Genomic DNA, 13,936 nt, shown 5'->3' with positions numbered 1-13,936 from the left:
CTTGCATTTTGAATAAATAATAAGTTCTATGGATCGCGACATAGCCAGAGTTCTGTATCACTTAGAGGAATCTTGAGAACTTTTATTAGTACTTACGTGCAAATCGTCACGTATTTCTGGCCTTTGTAATGACATTCAGTTTTTTCCAGGTATTTGCAAAAAAATAGACAACCACGACAATAAATGTCATAAAATATATTTCTTCTAGAAATTGTGTTTGTTCTTGGCCTCTTATTAGTTGGAAATTCTCCATGATTTAATGCTTTTAAAATGAATAAAAAAGAAAATCTTCACTTCCAGCGTTCTTGGTAACACATCATAAAATGCGGAATGTGGTATATTTCTTTTAACACTTTCAAACACGTTAAAAAGCTATGAATACTGCGACGATACGTGACCGTCAAAGCGTAGTATCGATGAGTCATTACAGTTCGTCGTTTTCCTCATAGTCCGTATAACCATCAGCAAATTCACAGCGGCGACATGCTGTCTGGTTTGGGAACGCCGACTTCGCCGCTAGGCGTAGTTAATTGTAAACATATCCGTAGGTACATCGTAAATGAATTTTAAGTTTCTCAGAGACTCGTTCAACAAAACAATGAACATTTTTGAACTCTACCTAAACATTTGAACTAAATTCGTTTTTTTTTATGAGATAATGTAATGAACTGTATGTTCAGGTATAGGTAGTAGGCGCATAACCAAAATAAGCATCGAAATGTTTATTAGAAGTTACCTGTACTTTTATTCTCATTACAACTTTGACGGATGAAACTTGTGAGATAAAAGTAGGTGGCGCACTAACTCTTGCCAGTACAACAATTATCGAGTAATTATAGTTTGCATAATTAAAACAAATGTTCGTTATCGTTGTTATCTTACTCAAAACTAAGCAATAATCTTAATAATAACGTAGAATCTTGAGTATTTATCACCACTGTATTTATACTTGAGTGGATTGATTTTTTTTTTTAAGAATTTGAGATTGAGTCTGTGGTGAACATAAGACTTACAATTAGCAGTTTTACTGTTTACTCCAAGTAATTGATATCTTAACTATTGAGCGTAGCGATGCTATGAATGTTCAACCGTTCACCAATAAAAATATTATGATCGGAATATAAAATAAAACTATTTCGATTTGCTAACAAATTTAATTATATAATAGTTTAAAAGCTATGGACATCTTTACTTTTGAATAAATTCACTTTCTTGAGTGTATTAAAAATATTAAAATCTAAGCCAATTAGTAACTTAATCTAAAAGTACAATAATTACACATCCTTGTAAAATAAGAGACATGCCATGTAAGTAAAGCCAAACTATGAGTAACGTGATTGGCTGATCACAGGAAAGTAATTGTACAAAATTAACACAACAATATATGAACGATGATACGGGCGCAATTGCGCGCAAAACATGTATTCTAGTAGTGCAATGCAAAAAATAAGGTTATGGCTATAACTAAGTTAGTTCTGTAAAACATTAGATTAAAACATTCATAAATATACGAAAAATCATAATATAATACTAAAGGTGAACAACAATAGCTTGAGTGTTCAGGCATAGGTTACATCCAGTAATTAATAGGAGCTTTTTTACTTGAACGTATTGATTTACAAACAGCATAATTATTCCATAAAATCATCATCATCTTGTGATCGTTTTTCTTCCAAGCTATTTGAAATGGTGTGAGTCCTGCATAGTTACGCGCGTTTCTATTGATCCCACCACGCCTACAAAGCCACTTAGCTAAGTAATAGTCTTTCAAATAAACGGCTATATGCAGCACAGTATCACCAGTACACAACACTCTTCCGTTAATATCAGCGCCAAAATTCACCAGGATTGTTATTATATCGGTTGCAACCTGGCCCTTGTGCAAAACTGCAGCGATGTGGATGCACTTTCGGCCTTCTCGATTATACTCGTTCAGCAAATATCGATGATTCTTATTGATCGACTGTGCAAGTATAGAAAGGAAAAATAAGTTTCCATGGCGACACATTGCATGAAGTATATTTTCACCGTTGATGTACACTTTACCGTTAATTATCGTGCGTATCAAAAACTCCATTGTTCGACAGGACTCGAAATAGGGTCGTCGTTATGACTCATAGGAAGACGTTCACTAGACTGAAATCATTCTGGGTTGATCCGGTATTTATATTCAGAATTTTCAATATAATTTCATGTATAGGATGTTTTAGTTTTACGATCCGGCTGTGGTTTTATCCAGTTGTGATGCTGTTCGATTGACAGATAATAGCCTACTTCAGTTTTATTTCTCTGATTTGTTTCCAACAATAAACCAATTTCATTTTTATAGGTTTAAGCTTTTCACGTCATGTTAGAGTGGATCTAACACTCGGCGGATTAGCGGGGTTCACACTGCTGAATCGAGTGGTTGCTAACCGAAAATACGTCTACTTTGTTTAACTGCAGTTCTTGATTGTGACAGTCACTAAAATTTTATATAAAAGATGCAGTAAAACATGATTACCTGGTTGTAATATAAATAATCATCTGGCGTTGAGATGGTTGAGTGGCGTTGCTGTCGAATTCTTTCCGCTGTGTTTGCCAATGACACTGTTTTCATTCGCACTAATTGATTTAATGAAATATCCACTGCACAAAAAATTCCTGTCTTTTTTACACCGTCACTACAATGTACCACAATTGGGCTTAACAGCTGCTGTTGATTATTCGAGGCGCTTTTTTGCTTGTTGGTGTTTATAATCTTGATAAATTTGATAAAATCCACATGATTTGTCGGGGTTTCATCAACTGGCCATTCGGTATACTGGTAATGACTAATTTTTCGTAAGTCGTTTGAAGTTTTGTCTGTAATACATAATGTTGTCAAAGTATAAGTTGGCTGCACACTTGTGTTCACAGTTTCAATCACAAAATCTTCAGTCGTAGTTTTCGAATCTTTATTGAGGCTCCAATACTGATAGCAGAGTTCTTCTCCTTTCGTTCCTTTTGTGGGAGTTAACATCACTATAATATAACAATTATTCTGCCAAACTGCCTTCCAAAAATCGTTGCAAGTTTCCTCCATTGGTCCTTGAGTGCAGATGAATTTTTTATTATCTTCAAATCCATCAACGTAATTTGCGTGGATATAATCCGATGCACTTCCACCGCCAGATTTCAAAATTACCCGGTTGTGATCCCAGCATGGAATGTTGTAACGATTTTTTCTCAGGTTTTCTGGTTTTTCGTAATTTTCACAGGTACCGTTAAAGAGCTTCAAAATAACTTGATGGTGCTCCAAACGAACAATTCCAGGGAAGTTTAGCTGATTTCTTCTGTTCCAAAAATCGATGGCACGAAAAGTTTCAAAACACTTTACAACCATGGTTGTTCAGATAAGTAACAAGTTGGTTCACATATAATTCTCTGCAGTACACTGCAATGAACACGACGATTCACGACAATGAATGAAGTACTTCTAATTGTGCTATTAAGTGAAAAGCTACTATGGGGAGTTTTTCTGACGTCAAAGGTATGACGTATGCTGCGCTAATGTTTCCTTTAGTTTCTTAATGGTCACCTTAATCATTCTCCTTCATAGAAGTCGACTAGTATATCCGATGAATTTATTCAATGATCGACAATAGGTACTATATAATTGATGTTTATCCATTGTAAGTATGTAATAAAACGCATGATCGTAAAATTTTTACGATCCATAAACTACATACATTCTCAAACGCGTCATAGCACCATAACTTTTAGAATATTAAGTCTATTAGTTTTCATCAACCATAAAGCATTTGTGCATACATTACTGACCTATGACAAAAATTCTATCGAACAATCTTAAATATGTTTAACCATCCTTAATAACAAACAGGACAATTATGATCATAAGATTTATGAAAGTTATTTTGCACTGCAGTTAAGAAATACTCTAGCACTCGATGAATGAACATATAATGCCTCAGTCTTATAATACCCGAGTGTCTTTGCTCACGGACTGTTCGAACTGTTTCCGGTATGGAAATCTTTGAAGTTTTCACCAACTGGTTTAAGCAGATGTCTGCAGCACAAAAGGTCCCAGTTCTTCCTATACCAGAGTTACAGTGCACGATGATCGGGCTAGAAGAGTCTTTCAAATCTTCCGAGGATATCTTCATGTACGCTTTTCGTACTCTGTTTGTCATTTTTATGAAGTCAACGAACCACGCCAAATCAGATGGAGTACTATGTTCTGGCCAATGAATGCACTGGAAGTGAGTTACTTTTCGTGTTCGCTGGGTGGTTTTATCAGTCATTTCTAGAAATGTTCTGATATAATTTGGTCTAGTCGTGATTCTTAAAGTTTCAATGGTGTATTGTTCCGTAACCAACAAACTGTTTTCATGAGGACACCAATACTGATGACATTTTTCGTTACCACCTTCTTTAGTCTTCGTTAACATCACTATGACATGGCTATGTTGTTGCCATACAACCTTCCAAAAGTCAGCTACGGTATTTTTCATAGGTCCCTGCATAGCGATGAACTTTTTCTTTTCTTCAAATCCATTTATCCAGTTCGCGTGTATGTAATCTGGCTCGCCGTTCTTCGATTCTATCACAACCCGCGAATGATCCCAACACGGAATATCGAGATAGCGGTTTTTAGCTTCATTTTCTGATTTTATAAAGTTATCAATAGTCTTGTGAACATTCTGTAGTACAATATCATGAAACTCCTCTTTGATAAGTACTGAGTAATTTGGTTTAGTTTTTCTTTTCAAGAATTGATTAGAGTTATAGCTCACATAGTAATGATTAGCCATTATCACTAAAATCTTATGTAGTTTATAAAGAGTGCAAGTGACTACTTTGGAATCAGTGGTCAGACTGTGATCAACATGATCCATCTGGGCTTTTATATCTCCGGTTGTTTTTTATTATCATAACATACAACAGGAGTTCAAAAGTTGTTTTATGAAGCTTTATCTTTAGAACGAGTAATGCATAGTTTTCACAAACGCGCCTTAGTATCGTTTTTTCGCAGACAGGATTAGAGTTAACGATCAAACTATTCCATAGTTTGACATGATTGATATGCAAAACAAAGATAACTAACCGTAACATGAGTACAAAGCCCCTGTAAATAGATTTTACGAGTAATCCCGAATTTTTAGTGTTTTGATAGAGCTTGCTATTTTTATTACACCAATCGATTCAGCCTGTCTACATGCATATCCCCAGATCTTGCTTATTATTTCAAAATTAAAAAATTTATAAACTGCTCCGTGAAAAATATGCTCAGTAAAAACAAGGGTTTTTGTGAACGGTCCATTGTGTGAAATTCTTTGTTGAAGAGCAGTAACTTTTTCTAAAGATTATCCCAAATATTTGAGCACAGAATCGAAAACTGTAAAAATAAACAAACAACTTGTCAGATGCGTGTTTGATAGCGGCTACAAATATATTTTACGAGGGAAATTTTAGATACTTGTGTTTTGATAAAGTTGTTTAATGTGTATACTGCAAATAACTTTCAGTATAGCTTATAAAACCTGAAGTGTCCATATGTTGACTGTCTTAGTAAAAAAGATATCAATTAATCCCGCTATAAATTTCAAATTTTATAACGCGACATAGATACTCCATTGGCGCCGTAATAATTTCAGAAATTTTTGTAACTACATACTTTAAATCTACTACTCTACATGCGTGGAAATTATGTGGGGATAAAGTCATAACTATAATTGCCTTTCATGATAAAATTAATTCAGAATTTTCATTACAAATTTAAAAAGCTCTAAAGTTGTTCCTGTAAATGGTTACTATGGGTTTATTTAATATTTTCTGACGAGCCCAAAACATTTACTAAGTTCAATGCATTATAGTTAGTGTATATTTTTTGTTTCTTTTCTTTGAAGCAAATGCAGATAAAATATGTTATACACAACTCGTTGTATGTATGTATAGCCATATTTTTGTTTTCAATTTAGGTGACATCAATTATGTCGATAAAATTTTTCAAAAATATTTCCTTATACTAGTCGTACAGAGGGGGAGTATATATATATATATGAATATATATATACTTCTCTTATTTTGGCTACTAATAAGGAGCGTAAAAAGTAGAATATTTTACCCTAGTCGAAAATTTTATTTCAAAAAGTCGGCAAAGCGTTAATAAAGCATGCATAGTTGATATTATTATAACTAGCCTGAAAAATATCTATGTCAAATATTTTTAATAGTACATAAGATCAAAAATTTTATTAGAAAATATTCATTTTTATTATTTAAAGAAAGTTTTGATTGCATATCAGTTGATTTTGTTAATATTAGTCATTATCTGTATGAACAATAATGTATATGCATATCGCTTTTGGCACGTATTTTTTTAATATGTAATTTATGAATAAATTATATCACTACTACAGTAAAGTACCGCATATCCGAATGTAATCGACCCAAATGTAATAAATGTCATTTTGTGGTAATCACTATGTTAATCAAAACGATAAACAAAGATTCGGGCATTGATTATTAAACACTATCAACAAATCGGATAAACGGAGGTTTACTTTCGAGAAAATTGACTCAACCAGCCAATGAGTAATTTATAAGCAAGTTATGGTGGCGCGTATGGCGTCGGCGGATCAGCGAAGATGCCAATCCAAATATTTTCATGGAAAGTGAGCGTAACTTTTTTACTGTTCAGAGTAACTCCACACAATACAAACGGTTTTTGTTCATTCTGATGCCTTCTAGTGGTAAAAACCCCAAAAAGCTCCGAAAAAATTTTAGGATCGAGTTATGGTGGCGTGTAAGGCGTGGTAGGATCGGTGAAGATACCAGCCCATATATATATATGACAAACGGCCGTAAGTTATTAACTGATAAGAATAACTCTACACAAAATTAACGTTTTTTGTTTATTATCATTCTCACTCGTGGAAGAAACCCCAAAAATCGCCAAAAAAAATTATAATCGAGGTATGACAGCGTGTAAGGTGCGTGAGGAGGGGGGGGGGGGGGTGGTGTAGCTAGGATGCCAGTTCATGCATTTATGGGAAAAGTGGCCATAACTTTTTTACTGTTGGGAATAACTCTATACAATATAAACATTCTTTGTTTATTGCGATGCCCTCGAGTGGTACAAACCCCAAAAATTTATGTGAGAAAAGTTTTTATTTCGTATTAAAACCCGTATGAGGATACACTGCCAATGTATTTTTATGAAAAGTAGTCGTGCTGTCATATCGACTATGTTCATCAAAAGAGAATAAAGTATACCGCTTATCCGGATTGAGTGTAGATAATTTTTGAGTTAATTAACAACAGCGATGGGATATATCTCGAAAATAAAGTAAAGACGAAAATAGGAAAGATAATGATGAATAGTATTTAAGATAATTTAATAGATGCAAAATTGAATCCGGATAATCGGAGTTTTACTGTACGGATAATTTATGAATAAATTATATCACTACTACTGTGTTATCTTACTATTGAATGCATATTTATATTATAAGTGATGATGTTAGATTATTACGCATAGTTTAAATGTAAAATATAATTTGTTGTTTTAGAGTTTATGACTTGTTTTGTTGAATGATAAGAGTTGAACTAAAATATATCAATAAAAAACACTTTGCTTAGTAGCATTCATAGTAAGCTGAACATTACTTATGACTAGTAATAAATTAAGTGAATGTTTAGTATTTATAAATCATAAAGGACATGTAAATAATAGGATTTGGTAAAATTGGATGAGAAGTTTTATTTTATATCGTACTGATAAAATATATTTTTCTAGCAGGTTGTTGAAAAAATTTACATGTATTGCGTGAGAAGAATAAGATTTTTCATAATGTTTTCATTATATTAGTGACATAGAGGGGGAGTATATATATATATATATATATATATATATATATATATATATATATACTCCCCCTTTATTGCACTAATATAACACATCAAATAAAAAATTAATTTTAAAACATTTGAGTTTTAAATAAATTGTGTTGTGTCGAATTAAGAAATACGTTTGTTGAGAATCGTCAAATTATACTGAAATACTTCATTTGTGAAACAGAAAAAAAATAATGATTGATTTTTCTAGTAAAATAATATTCCGAGAGTTTATGGATCAAACACTGTTTTGCATGCTATTAGATGGTAGTGTCCTAAACATCCAAGACTAAAAAATATGATAGAAAATTTTTCATTATATATATATATATATAAGATAAACTGATAGAATCTTGAGTTAATGTCTATGACTCAGTATTGTTAATAGATATAACCATTTAAATTAATAATATTATTTAATCATGCTCGTAATTTAAAAAGCTATAAAATTGGAATTTTATTCAATCGTAGTATTTCATTATAACACATGTTGTATCTCATATGATCGACGAGCTAATTCAGCATACCGGAAATTACGTCAGTAGCAAGTTTGTCCTGATGTCATTTGTTTTTTTACCTATTCTTTGTCAAGTAAGAAAATTTCTTGATGGAGTACAATACTAGTCGACAATAGTCAGTCTGTTCGAGATTTCCCATACAACATGGAATAATGTAGACTAGGACTGTACTCTATCAAGAAAATTTCAGTTTCGAAAGATAATAGTAATTATCATTAGATTTCTGAACTGTAGCTTCATTACTGGACATAGAGTGTCAGTGAAAACTCAGCGTGACCTTAGGGTCTTGTTATATTTCACTATCAACCCTGGAATCGAAGTTATAAGTATGGTATTGGAATTGAAGAAAAAAAGCGTATTAGTTTTTTTATTTTTATTATAAACGTAAAAAATAAAATACAATATAAAACTTACATGATACGCAGGATTTACAAACAAGCTGCCATCAATATGACATACAGATTTATATATTAAGTTATTATTATCAGTGAGTTGCAATGTTCATTTTCTGTAGAGTTTTGAACACTTTTGTCTTCAACTCTCTTTCCCTATTATCTGCCTTTTTCGACGGAGGAGAGAGAGTTTGCCTTTCCATTAAAATCTACCTGTTTATTTCCTACTTATTCCTAACTTTCTACCTACTTTTGCGGCTAGGGCCGTCTTACTACACTGCACTGCATATGCTTGTGATAGGCATGCAAACAACCCTACCACAACGACCAGGAAAACCCTAGAAAACCCGGTCGAGTACAAGCGGATTCCCTGTGGTGACCTCCCGAGGCAGTAACCTGGGATATGGTGGAAAAAATGTTGTTCTTGCCGGGATTCGAAACAATGTACACTACGTCTAGAGCCTTAAAGAGATTTACAAACAAGTAACCAATAGTAAATTACAATATATCTTCATTTCAATAACAATCTTATAATGTTTGGTTGCTGTTCGTCCATACCGGATGTGAGATTTAAACCACTTCGGTCAAAGAGTTACAAAAACATTCTGAGGAACACATTTTGATAAAGTGCGATAACAGTAATTACATCATCTCTTACATTCTAGTCGCTTCTTAATGTATAAACTAATTTTACACAAATTAACCTACGAGTATTTTTAAACGCACTAAATAAGACTGCATTATCTACATCTAGTAGCAATGCTTTCTATCAATAAAATACACTTATGCTATTTGCGACACACCTACACATAACACTTATGTCTACACTATTTATTTTGCGACACTTTTAGCCACTTTTCAGAGACACTTTCGTCGCAGTAGCCAAGCACGCTCTCGCTGAGTGATCGCACCGTAAGTTTCAAGAATTTTTGCCATTTTTTCATCCTTATTTTTCCTAGCTTTCTTAAATGCCGTGTGACTGTAGTAGTTGTTTGCTTCTAAATCCATATGTGGTTGTTGACACAACCATGCAGCTAGTTCATAGTCCTGGCTTCCCACTGCAATGTGAAGGATAGTGTCACCACTATTACGTTCTCGTACATTGACATCTGCTCCATATTTTAACAACTTCTCGATCATTTTTATTGCTTGCGGCCCTCGATGTATCCTCGCTGCAACATGAAGGCAAGTTTGTCCCAGATCATTCTTCTGATTGAGCCGCGTCTTAAACTTGTCATCCAATAACGGTTCGAGTTCACATAAGAAATTATACCATCCATTTTTCACAATCACGTGAAAAATGTTCTCTCCGCTGTACGCAAGATGTGCGCGCCAGTTTATCTTAAGCAGAGGTAGAAGATCGAAAAAACCCATCACTTAGCAGTTGTTTGGACGTCTATTCCCGATGAAAATTTCCAACGACTACAGAATTTATCGATCTTACCTAATTTATATTCCCGTCCTTGTTCGGAGTGTATTATTTGGGAATCCCCGGCTTTCATGGTGTTGCCAACTTAAATTAATAATATTATTGATTTTTTTACTGGAGCAACAGGCTTTTTGCCCAGAATGCTATCTTGTATGTACAAAACCAGAGAATCTTACTATAATTTACTATCTATACTAGAATCTAAACTATAATTAGTATAGTATATAAATCTGCGTATTCAGTTTTTTCTGCAGGTTTATATCTGATAATATTTTGAGTCTTTACTCTCCCATATTGAGTGCGATTAATTGATCACTCCGATACAAAAACAACACTAATTAACTCTACATTGTCTATGTCTAGTAGTTACCCGACAAGACACTCTTACAATATTTGCGTCACATACCCGTAAAGCGCTTATCCTATTTGCGTCACTTACACAACAATTATAATAACACTACTTGTTTTTCACACTGTCAGTTACTATTCTGAATCACTCTCTTTTTCTTCTTCACTGTCGCTTACTCCCATAGTAGTTGCACCATAAGTTTCGAGTATCTTCATCATTTCTTTGTCACCGTTTTTCAATGCCACTTGGAAGGCCGTGTGTTTCGAGTAATTTTCTATTTCCAAATTGATATTTCGCTGCTGACACATCCATGTAGCTAGTTCACAGTCTCCTTTTTTTACTGCTATGTGAAGTACAGTGTCACCAGTACGACGATCTCTTTCGTTGAAATCTGCTCCATATTCCACTAACTTTTCTATGATCCGTATTGCTTGCTGTCCTCTATGTGCGACCGCTGCAATGTGAAGGCAAGTATCGCCCTCTTTGTTCCGCTTCTGTAGCCATAGTTTGATTTTTTCATCTATGAGCCCCTCGATAGCACACAGCATCTTCAACCATCCTTTTTTAGCAATGACGTGAAAAACGTTCTCTCGAGTATACGTCTCATGCGCCACCCAGTCCATCTCAAGCAAATGTTGAAGATTTGAACTATCTGAACTATCCATCGCTGAGAAATATTTTTCGGTTCTATCCCGAATGAACTGTATTCAAGAACTGATTCAATTTATCTGGATTGTTTCTTTAAATCATCTTTGGTGGCGATGTTTTCAATTCCTACTATATATTGATAACACTAATTGTTTACGAATGCTGGTTTCGGATTTCCCTACTTATTACGTGGCGGTCATAGGCTATCGTGTGTTTATTCCGGTCCAGTCGTACGATAACGTGGTATTACCAATTGCAGTTTATTATTTTATTCAGTTTTACTCATCTGTTTAGTACTTTTTTTTCGTTTTGAAGTGAAAGAAATGTTGATGCGCATTAAAACATTTGGACTTAATTCAAGAGTGAGTTCGTAACAAAAATACAGTTTCTCCTTAATTTAGAACTCATCGAGACAAAATGTTGAGCCTCAAGCATTAACAGGTCTGCAGACCATTGCTTAAGGACTGTACACATTGACTGACCTCTCATGTAATATATCAAGAACAATGTCTAGCACGCACATGTAACTTATTCTGAAATGTGTAGCATACCTCCATTTCGAATTTCTCACCTCGTGTTTAGGACCTTGCGCTCTTCTGAGTGTCTGCATTTTGCATTGTCCTTATTTCGGAGGAGATCGAAATAGTTAAAGTTAGAACCAGGGGTTTCAATTTGCAAATGATTGACAGCCGAACCGCAATTTATAACTTTATTAAAAAATTAGAAGAATAAAATACAAAATAGGCATTAGCTTTCTATTTACTATTGACAAATGAGATTACAGGATAAATCTGCAGACTAAACTAAGACGTTATTCTATTTGATCTAAATACTAAGACTTACTTTATTCTAAGGTAATCTAAAGCTAGTTAGTGAAACGTGGAAGCACAGTATACGATCACCCGACGAAACCGAAACTACAATCATTTTTTCATAGATATAATATCATTTGCTTGTTGCTGTTTCGATTTGTCACCGATGAAGTTGGTATGGTCATACAGTATTCCATCGCCGAGAGATCGAACTTATCGTAAGCTGAAAAAGATACATTTTATACAAATAGTTGTACACGGCGTGTTTGCATGTAATTAGTTGACACCTATTAACACGAATACTATATAAGCCGTTGTTTGACAATATTTACAATACCTTTTTGACCTCTGTACTTAAAAATATAACATAAATTCTCTTAGGAATGCAAACGTATTACATTTGTCACAGTTATTTTTAAAAACTAAAAAACAACATACATTTATTTCACGTAACATTTGATAAAGTATGTCGTATAAGTATAGAGCCAAAAATAATAAACATGTGCCTGAAATTTGAAATTAACAGACAACATTAGCCTGGAATAAATAACTCGTTGACATTGAGAAAATATTTAAGAAAACTTGGCTTTATCCTTCGGTCTTTCAGATACTAATTCTTTGGTTAAATACCTGATGATATTTTCCTAAATAAAGTGTCCTTCCCCTAGCAATTAGGCTTGGAACGTCGAAATACACTAAGTATTTCTAATCAGATACAAGATAACAAAATCATAAACAATGGGCTATGCCTTCAACACACGTTAACTGTATCAAATTGCATTGAGAGATAGGCATGAATTAGATAATAACAGAAGACGTAGTCACTTAATCGATTCATAAAACCACATTTTTGCTGTCTAACTTTCTTAACAGCATTTGGAATAGATAGCCGTCCAGTCTTTTCAAGCTCTGTAACACATATATCGAGTACACAAAATACCTCTGAGCTACTATTATTGCTAATGCAATCCACAATTATGGGACCAAGATTTTTGACGGTCTCATGTTTTTTTAAATCAGCGTACAGGTTGTTAATATTAAAAAAGAAATCTAAGAAGGCCTTTGGGTCATGGGAAAAATTGTCAGCTGGCCAAGCAGTATACTGAAAATGTGATAGCTTGCGTAGATGACCTTTTTGATCAGTGAGAACCAACAAGGTTAACACAAAATGGGGGTTTGTAATAATTTCTAAAGTCTCTATCTGAAAGTTGTTACAGGCTATTACAGTACCTTCATTTACACTCCAGAATCGGTTAAAATTATCCTTCTCCGCGAATGGAGATGTCATAACTACGATTTGAACATTCTTATCCCACACCAGTTGTAAATATTTGTCAGTGTCATTTTCACACGAGTTCGTAGTGACGATGTACTTCCGCTTATGTTTATATCCGTCAACAAACCTTGCACTCAAAACCTTCTCTTTAGTAAGGAGATTCACTCGGCTGCAAAGCAAATGTACGATTGGTAGGAGATTATTGTCGTTTTGCGCCTTATTTACGGCTTGATTCGAAGAATTTGATGCCCCATCTTCCTGCTCAGGTACCATCGCACGATGTTCTTGAACGATGCAGCTTAGTGAGTCTGGCTTTTGTATGAAATTGATGAAATCCGTTTTTCTCATTCTCTTATCTTCGAAGGGCTTTATTATACACACTGCATCATCTGTAAAAAAACAAAATTAAAATTAAAACTCACATTTCAATATAACGGCAACCTAACTGGGAAGCATTTGATGGTCTTATATCCACCGATCCACTGTCACTCAAAGCCAATCATCAAACTTACTTGTTTCTTCAAAATTAAATGAAAACATTATTCGTAAGAGTCACTGTCACCCACTGTGAGTAGTACTTTCGAAACTAAACCTTTCATTGCTGTGTTGGAGCTTTTATATTTTCGAAGTGTAA

The 13,936-nt window shown here is 34.0% G+C and overlaps 6 protein-coding genes across 6 annotated transcripts; all 6 read right to left on the bottom strand.

Moving 5' to 3' along the window:
• Window positions 1-303: 303 nt before the first annotated feature.
• Window positions 304-2,080, bottom strand: LOC130663597 (NF-kappa-B inhibitor alpha-like). The gene has a single exon (XM_057462901.1). The coding sequence runs from the start codon at window positions 2,075-2,077 to the stop codon at window positions 1,571-1,573; it is 507 nt and encodes a 168-aa protein (XP_057318884.1). The 5' UTR covers window positions 2,078-2,080; the 3' UTR covers window positions 304-1,570.
• A 50-nt stretch (window positions 2,081-2,130) lies between these two features.
• LOC130663595 (tyrosine-protein phosphatase non-receptor type 9-like) lies at window positions 2,131-3,582 on the bottom strand. Its single transcript, XM_057462900.1, has one exon. It carries the CDS (start codon window positions 3,362-3,364, stop codon window positions 2,465-2,467), a length of 900 nt encoding a protein of 299 aa, XP_057318883.1. The 5' UTR covers window positions 3,365-3,582; the 3' UTR covers window positions 2,131-2,464.
• A 179-nt stretch (window positions 3,583-3,761) lies between these two features.
• Window positions 3,762-4,882, bottom strand: LOC130663592 (tyrosine-protein phosphatase non-receptor type 9-like). The gene has a single exon (XM_057462897.1). It carries the CDS (start codon window positions 4,875-4,877, stop codon window positions 3,849-3,851), a length of 1,029 nt encoding a protein of 342 aa, XP_057318880.1. The 5' UTR covers window positions 4,878-4,882; the 3' UTR covers window positions 3,762-3,848.
• A 4,764-nt stretch (window positions 4,883-9,646) lies between these two features.
• LOC130663250 (NF-kappa-B inhibitor cactus-like) lies at window positions 9,647-10,162 on the bottom strand. The gene has a single exon (XM_057462370.1). It carries the CDS (start codon window positions 10,160-10,162, stop codon window positions 9,647-9,649), a length of 516 nt encoding a protein of 171 aa, XP_057318353.1.
• Window positions 10,163-10,694: 532 nt separating this feature from the next.
• LOC130663461 (NF-kappa-B inhibitor cactus-like) lies at window positions 10,695-12,307 on the bottom strand. The gene has a single exon (XM_057462697.1). It carries the CDS (start codon window positions 11,229-11,231, stop codon window positions 10,701-10,703), a length of 531 nt encoding a protein of 176 aa, XP_057318680.1. The 5' UTR covers window positions 11,232-12,307; the 3' UTR covers window positions 10,695-10,700.
• Window positions 12,308-12,351: 44 nt separating this feature from the next.
• LOC130663249 (tyrosine-protein phosphatase non-receptor type 9-like) lies at window positions 12,352-13,674 on the bottom strand (the record flags this gene model as incomplete). Its single annotated transcript, XM_057462369.1, has 1 exon — window positions 12,352-13,674. A coding segment is annotated over one exon (897 nt), but the record flags the coding sequence as incomplete, so codon positions are not given.
• Between the last annotated feature and the right edge of the window lie 262 nt (window positions 13,675-13,936).

Source organism: Microplitis mediator, chromosome 2 (genome assembly GCF_029852145.1).
Source record: "Microplitis mediator isolate UGA2020A chromosome 2, iyMicMedi2.1, whole genome shotgun sequence".
NCBI lineage: Eukaryota > Metazoa > Arthropoda > Insecta > Hymenoptera > Braconidae > Microplitis > Microplitis mediator.
The sequence above is the reverse complement of the archived record's forward strand: the minus strand, read 5'-3'. Positions and strand labels throughout refer to the sequence as shown.

Bases quoted from the DNA above. Each gene is read 5' to 3' on its own strand.
- LOC130663595 (XM_057462900.1), bottom strand. From the start codon at position 3,364: ATGGTTGTAAAGTGTTTTGAAACTTTTCGTGCCATCGATTTTTGGAAC.
- LOC130663461 (XM_057462697.1), bottom strand. From the start codon at position 11,231: ATGGATAGTTCAGATAGTTCAAATCTTCAACATTTGCTTGAGATGGAC.
- LOC130663597 (XM_057462901.1), bottom strand. From the start codon at position 2,077: ATGGAGTTTTTGATACGCACGATAATTAACGGTAAAGTGTACATCAAC.
- LOC130663592 (XM_057462897.1), bottom strand. From the start codon at position 4,877: ATGGATCATGTTGATCACAGTCTGACCACTGATTCCAAAGTAGTCACT.
- LOC130663250 (XM_057462370.1), bottom strand. From the start codon at position 10,162: ATGGGTTTTTTCGATCTTCTACCTCTGCTTAAGATAAACTGGCGCGCA.